The sequence below is a fragment of the Rana temporaria genome, unplaced genomic scaffold, assembly GCF_905171775.1.
Source record: "Rana temporaria unplaced genomic scaffold, aRanTem1.1, whole genome shotgun sequence".
Lineage (NCBI taxonomy): Eukaryota > Metazoa > Chordata > Amphibia > Anura > Ranidae > Rana > Rana temporaria.
The window spans coordinates 78,800-86,744 of record NW_024404540.1 but is presented as its reverse complement, the minus strand read 5'-3'; the positions used below and the strand labels follow the sequence as shown (position 1 = coordinate 86,744).

General features: G+C 48.3%; 1 protein-coding gene across 1 annotated transcript in view; it reads left to right on the top strand.

The window, feature by feature from the left end:
- Positions 1-226: 226 nt before the first annotated feature.
- The window catches only part of LOC120922163 (extracellular calcium-sensing receptor-like), a 45,551-nt gene continuing 37,832 nt past the window's right edge, over positions 227-7,945 (top strand). The window contains exons 1-3 of the mRNA XM_040334628.1: positions 227-1,167; positions 2,775-2,979; positions 5,405-5,565. Coding sequence (XP_040190562.1) covers positions 227-1,167; positions 2,775-2,979; positions 5,405-5,565 — 1,307 coding nt within the window. The remainder of the gene's footprint in view (positions 1,168-2,774; positions 2,980-5,404; positions 5,566-7,945) is intronic.

Below are 7,945 nucleotides of genomic sequence, written 5' to 3'. Positions count from 1 at the left end.
GCCGTGGGTGGGACACCATTACCATTCCACCTATTCCAGTTACGCCAGGGGCGTGAGCATCCTTGTCCTCAAGTCGCTCCCCTTTAAGCTCCGTGACCTAGTTCTTGACCCGGATGGCAGGTATGTAATAGTGTATGCGTTGATCCATAGCTTACCGTGGGTGTTGGTGGGCCTCTACCTACCACCGCCTGTCTCCCTTGGAGTTTTGAACCTCCTTGCATCTAAAATGGCACAATTCCAGACTGACAACGTCGCATTGCTGGGTGACTTTAACCTTGTTCCGGACTCTGCTATGGACCGGTGCGCCGGACCGGGTGCGACCCGACAGGGACTGGCGGCCTGGGCGGACACGTATGGCCTTACGGATGTGTGGAGGTGGAGGTATCCGGGTGTCAAGGCCTTCACTTGCCATTCGGCTACTCACAAATCCTTCTCTCGTATAGACCTGGCCTATGTGGGGGCTCCGGTCCTGCCCAGGGTCCGGGATGTTCTTATCCTACCTAGGGGTATATCCGACCACGCGCCGCTGCTCCTATCACTGACAATATCGACTGACCCGACTGATAGACTCTGGAGACTTTCCAGATTCTGGATCACGGATGCGGAGGTGGAGCCTCGGTTCCATGACTCTCTCAGGCAATACTGGTCTGACAACCCGGGCACGGCGGCAGAGACCTCTGTATGGGACGCCTTTAAGGCCTCCTCCAGGGGACAGTATCAGTTGATCATAGCTGCAGTGCGACGGGAGCGCAGGGCGGAACTTGTTAGAGCCGAGGGGGACGCGAGCAGACAGGAGGCCCTCTATATTCGGACTCGGGACCATCGCCACTATGACCGGTTGCAGCTATTGACGAGACAGACTCTCCTACTGCGGACATCCCTGACGGAAAAAAGACTACTACACCAGTCGCAGCGTATCTTCGAGCAGGGGGAGAGGACGGGTAGACTCCTGGCCTGGCTGTCCAAGGAACAGTCCGGGGTCACCGCTATTGCTCAAATTCTGGACTGTGCGGGGACTTCCCACTATACCCCGGGGGAAATCAACCGATGTTTCGCCACCTATTATCAGGTACTTTACAGCTCTAGAGTGGATTACGAACAATCTGCCTTGGTTGATTACCTGGAGGCGGTGGACGTCCCTGTCCTCACCCCCTCGGTGGCGAAGAGGTTGGACACCCCAATCAAATTAGAGGAGATCCAGCGGGCACTAAAAATGATGCAGGGGGGAAGACGCCGGGCCCGGATGGGCTCCCGGTGGAATTTTATAAGACCTATGCCGAAGACCTTGCCCCCCGATTGTTGTCCCTCCTGTCCCGGGTGTCGGAGTCCGGGGCTCTCCCGGACTCGATGAATGAGGCGGTGATAGTGGTCATCTCCAAGGCTGGTAAGGATCCTGTCCTTTGTTCCTCGTATCGACCTATCTCGCTTCTTAACGTCGACGCTAAGATCTTCGCGAAGGTACTGGCCAACCGCCTGAATACTGTCATTACGGCCCTGGTCCACCCGGACCAGACGGGCTTTATGCCTGGTAGAGGCACGGATATCAATCTGCGTCGACTGCACACACATCTGGCGATTGCGGGACCGGATGCTCCGGGTGTGGTGGCCTCACTCGACGCTGAGAAGGCCTTTGACTCAGTCGAGTGGGGCTACCTCTGGACGGTCCTCTCCCGCTTTGGCCTTGGCCCCCGATTCCTGTCCTGGATATGCCTGCTCTATGCGCATCCCAGAGCTCGTGTCCGCACTAATGGCGCCCTGTCGGACCCCTTCTCCCTTGGGAGGGGGACTAGGCAGGGCAGCCCGCTGTCCCCGGCGTTGTTCGCACTGGCGCTCGAGCCCCTGGCCGCCCATCTGCGGGGGGACTCGGGGGTTAGGGGGATCCGGGTGGGACCCTTGGAGGAAAAGCTGTCCCTGTACGCGGATGATGCCTTACTGTACCTGGCGGACGCCTCCTCCTCTCTGCGTAATGCCCTTGCCCATTTTGATAACTTTAGTCAATTCTCGGGGATTCGAATCAACTGGGATAAGTCGGTACTGTTCCCGCTCCATTCGTCGGTGACCCGGGCGGACTCGCTTACTCCCCTCCGCTGGGTTGAGGAATTTACCTACCTGGGGGTGTGGGTGGGTTCACAACCGGGTAGCTACCTTACTAGGAACATACTCCCAGTGTTGGAACAACTTACTAAGAAGTGTGCGACGTGGAGGAGCCTTCCCCTGACCCCAGTCGGACGGGGGAACCTTATCAAAATGGTATATTTACCCAAATTGTTGTACTTTTTCAGGCAGACCCCGGTCCCTATCCCTCGGTAATTTTTCCGACAGTTAGACAGTATAGTTTCGACCTTTGTCTGGGCTGGGCGTCCACCGCGGGTGGCGCGGCGCACACTTTATCTCCCGTTATCGAGCGGGGGGGCTGGTGCTCCCGAACTTTTTGATTTATTACTGGGCGGCGGTGCTGGTCACGGTGCGATGGTGGTTCTCCCAGCCCAGGCAGAACCCGGCGGTGGTGTTGGAGGCGGCGGTGCTGGGTTCATATGCAGCACTCTCCAACCTGGTATTTAGGGGTCCCAAAGCGCATCCGTCGGTTACCGGCCCCATGAGGACTGTCCTACTGGTCTGGCGCACCTCTAGGGTCAAGCACATCAAACACGGGTCCATCTCTCCCCACACTCCCTTATGGGCCAATCCTCTCCTCCCCCACCTATACAGTCTCCCTGATCCTGCGTTGTGGGCGAAAAAAGGAATCCTCACCCTCCGGCACCCTTCCAATTTAGATACTGCCAGCTCAGGCATGCCCTCGCCTCACATTTCACGGCTCCTGTGACCCTCGAGCCTGATTCAATTGAGCGCCTCTTGATCTCGGGGGTGATGGGGAGTCCTTTGTCCTCCCTTTACCTCCGACTCACGGTGGCTCATGATGTGGACACAGCTGGGGCTTTGGGCAAGTGGAGTGCGGATATCCCTGATATTGACGAAGAGGTGTGGGAGGATTGTGTCTCCTCTTATATCCCCTCTATGATAGCTTCCAGAGACCGTTTCATCCAGCTGAAATTTTTGCATAGAGCATACTACACACCGCAGAGGTTGGCTGGAATGTTTCCCTCTAGGAGTCCGCTTTGTACCCGATGTCTGACTGACACTGGGACGTTTTTCCATATGGTTTGGTCCTGTCCGAAACTACACACGTTTTGGAGAGAGGTGGCTGACACTCTGTCCGAACTCTGTGGGGTGGACTTGGCTATGGATCCTCGCATATTCCTACTTAGCTATTTGGGCGAGATTGAGGGCAATAGGTACGTCAAGCTTTGTATTACTTTTGCTTTATTTTATGCTAGGAGGGAGATTCTTCAACGTTGGAGAGGCCCGGAGCTCCCCACAGTGTCTTCATGGCGGGCAGCGATTGAACGGGTCCTCCCGCTATACAAGATTACATATGAAAGCAGAAACTGCCCAGCAAAGTTTGATAAAATCTGGTCCAACTGGGTCGATGCCTCTGGCTAGATGCCCTCCTCCTCCCCCCCCATGGTGATGGTGTCCCATCCCCCCCCTATATGTGTGGGTGTATCCCCCTTTTTCCCCGGTCCTATCCCCTCCTTGTGGGTGGCTCTCCTCCTGGTTGCCCCCCCTCCAGGGGGTGGGGGTACATAAGCTCGTGAAACGACGACTGGGGTGATCTGTTGACTTGAACCCCCCTGCTTGATCCTACTGCTTTGTTGATTTAGGTTCGGCTCACCTCTCTATTGGTCTGTGGCCCTTACTACTGCATCTGCCTCTGATTCCCCTACTTGAATTGTTAATGCAATCTTGACTGACTGTGTTCATGATGCTTTCAACTGTCATTGCTTCCTGTCACTTGTTAATTTTTCAATAAAGAGAAAACTTTTTACTGTCAAAAAAAGCTGGTATTCAATGCAGTTTAGCCGCTGGAGCCGGGACATGGGCTGTTACTAATCTCCTCCCCTTAGTTAATTTGATTGACACATTTAAACCCATTCAGTGCGTGACCAAGTACGCTTCCTGAAGACGTGGCAACGAAACATACGTCGAGACGGTACTCGGTCACGCACGCACCAGCGTAACTTGCGGTCCCGCTGGATCGCAGTGTGAGAGAGGTGGAACGCACGCCAGCTTACACAGCATCGGGACGCTCATCCACCCATGACATGCCATACAGCCTCACTGCCGGGATCAGGGGACTCTTTCAAGTAAGGAGCCATTTGGCTGTTTTTATGTATACACGTTTTTAATAAAACGAGATTACACTATTGCGGTATATCCTTTCGTTTTTACATATTGGGTTTGGAGATCTGTAAGGTGTACTGATTGATCCATCTAGCAGGCACATCCTGCATTAAGCGCATTTGACCTCTTTTTTGATTAAAAAGGGTCAACATCATCTGGAAAGCTGCCATCCATATTTTGACCACATTGGGTGTCACATCACGGACGGTGACGGTGGATCTCTGCACTTTTTATTTGTACTTATAGGAAGAACAGTTTGAATTTTGATGGACTTTATTTTTTATGAAGCACTGTATTCATAGGAATTTCCTTGTACAGCAGTCAACTGTATTCAAGTTTTTTTTGCATTGGTATTCTCACTATTGGTTAATGAGTATATGTTGCATTATTATCCAGTATATTGTTTGTTTAGTTGGGTAGTACCATTCCACATCACATTAATACCCGTTATAGGGATAGTTTTTTTTTTGCTTCACATCATATTGAATGGGCAGCTGGTGTGTTTTATTTTTGGTAATTAATATAATTAGTTTTTGTTATATCACCTACTAAATGTATATTAGTAATTTTTATTAATTAGGTCTTTAGCGCCCCACAAAAATTTCAGCCAAACGCCTGTGATTCACAAACCTTACGAAATCCCAGAAATTCACCACAAATCTATGGTAGCTGCCAAACCTTATACCTACACCTGTATTTATATAACAATAATAATATTATGAATAATAATAATAATAATAATAATAATAATAATAATAATAAGCACAGAATTATTGGCCATACAACTATTTTTTACTGTTTCATGTACAATATATCATAATGGTAATTTTATAACCTTCACTTTCTACGGTGCTGACAAAGATGGATTCTGTGTATTTTAGGTTTGGCCTTTTTTTTCTTACTCTATAAGCAGATTCATATTCCAGTCTATCAGTAATAAATAACAGAATTATTCTTTATAAACCTGACACTCTCACAGCCTTCAGCTCATCCATGAAGTCAGTGTCAGGATCCTGGGCTGCTGTCAGTGATGATGAGGTCGGGAGAAGAGGAAGAACTCATTGGAGTCTATCAGAGACTCGGCCATGTTGTCTTCAGATATCCACTTAGAATATTGTGCTTGTTGTCTTTGTGTGTGACCCCCTGCATATCTGACACCCAGAACTCTGCTCACCGATGTGATATGACTATGAGGAATTATACATTTGAGTACAAGTATTCTCAGGATGGAGACATCATTATAGGAGGGATATTCGCTGTACATTCTGTAGTGACAGAGTGGAAGCAGAAAGAAAGTCTTAGTTATAATCTCATGTGTTCAGGGTAAGTGAAATATGAAGTGTAAATCTTCCAATCTGATCTACAGAGCTGTGTCTTTAGGAGAGATGTGTGATAATGTGCAGGACTCGTTCAGTCTGTTACACGGCATTTATATAAAATCAATGTATATCCTTCAATGTGTTAGCTTCACATTTAGGTGTTCCATTGCCGGGTGTTAATAGTCACATTCATTCATTATGAATAGCTGCCAATGTACCACAATGGATGAAAAAACACACAATACCTGTTTGTTAATAAGGCAGCACACCACAGAGCATGGTATGTGTATTATGGAGCCAAGAGGTGTGTTGTGTGTTGGGATCTACTGTACAATGCATTGGGGTGCAATTCACAATGAATGACATCGCATTGCACTGCCCATAGAGAAGGGGCTTTGCCATACATTGTTATGTGTTAAGGTGTCAATTTTTACCACAATACACAAGTGTGAATGGGACCTTAAATGAGTTTGGCCCTTAATGACTCCATATCTTTTTTTTTACTTTTGAATAGAGTTGGGAAGGATAAAGAATCTTTGTCAGGTTTTGTACTGCTCTCTGGGGCTCCATAAAAGAGATTTCCCTCACAGAAATACTATATAATATATGTGGTGCCTTAACCGCTTGCCAACCAGCCACCGCGATATCACGTAGATCTACGTCATCTCGCCGAGCAGCCAATAGGGGCGCGTGCGCTGCCGGAAGCGTGCTCGCCCCTGACGCCGACATGCGTGCCCGGTGGGCGTGATCACCGCTGGGCACCAGCGATCGCTCGTTACAGAGCGATAACCGGGAGCTGTGTGTGTAAACACACAGCTCCCGGTCCTGTCAGGGGGAGAAATGCCTGATTGTATGTTCATACAATGTATGAACAGCAATCAGTCATTTCCCCATGTCAGTCCCACCCCCCTTCAGTTAGAACACACCCAGGGACCATACTTAACCCCTTCCTTGCCCCCTAGTGTTAACCTCTCCCCTGCCCCCTGTCCACCATAATGTTGCAGTACCGATAAAAATCGCTGATCGCCGCCATTACTAGTAAAAAAAAATATTAATAAAAATGCCATAAAACTATCCCCTATTTTGTAAACGCTATAACTTTTGTGCAAAAAATTTAACAAATGCTTATTACGATTTTTTTAACTAAAAATATGTAGAAGAATACGTATCACCCTAAACTGAGGAAAAAAATATTTTTTAAGATATTTTTGGGGGATATTTATTACAGCAAAAAGTAAAATATATTGCATGTTTTTCAAAATTGTCGCTCTGTTATTGCTTATAGCGCAAAAACTAAAAACTGCAGAGGTGATCAAATACCATCAAAAGAAAGCTCTATTTGTGGGAAAAAAAGGACGCCAATTTTGTATGGGAACCAAGTCGCACGACCACGCAATTGTTAGTTAAAGCGATGCAGTGCTGAATCGCAAAAAGTGGCCTGGTCTTTGACCAGTAGGGATGAGCCGAAACACCCCCCTGTTCAGTTCGCACCAGAACACACCAAAGGTTCGTGTGAACTTTAGAACCCTATTAAAGTCTATGGGACTCGAACATTTGAAATCTAAAGTGCTATTTTTAAACGCTAATATGCAAGTTATTGTCCTAAAAAGTGTTTGGGGACCCGGGTCCTGCCCCAGGGGACATGTATCAATGCAAAAAAAAGTTTTAAAAATGGCTGTTTTTTCGGGAGCAGTGAATTTAATAATGCTAAAAGTGAAACAATAAAAGTGAAATATTCCTTTAAATTTCGTACCTAGGGGGGGTGTAAAGTTAGCATGTGAAATATTGCATGTTTCCCGTACATAGAACTGTCCCTGCACAAAGTGTCATTTCTGAAAGAAAAAAAGACATTTAAAACCGGCTTTGCGGCTATAATGAATTGTCGGCTTCGGCAATTCAGAGCAAATTCATTCATAAAATTTTTTAAAAAATAGCGTGGGAGTTCCCCCAAATTCAATTACCAGGCCCTTCAGGTCTGGAATGGATATTAAGGGGAACCCCGCCATCAATTTTAAAAAAAATTACGTGGGGTTCCCCCCAAATATCCACTCCAGACCCTTCAAGTCTGGTGTGGATTTTAAGGGGAACTCCACCCCAAATTTAAAAAAAAAACTGGCGTGGAGTTCCCCCAAAAATCCACACCAGACCCCTTATCCGAGCACGTTAACCTGGCCGGCCGCAGAAAACAGGGGGGACAGAGTGCGGCCCCCCCTCTCCTGAACCGTACCAGACCACATGCCCTCAACATGAGGAGGATGTCCCCATGTTGATGGGGACAAGGTCCTCATCCCCACAACCCTTGCCCGGTGGTTGTGGGGGTCTGCAGGCGGGGGGCTTATCAGAATCTGGAAGACCCCTTTAACAAAGGGGACCCCCAGATCCTG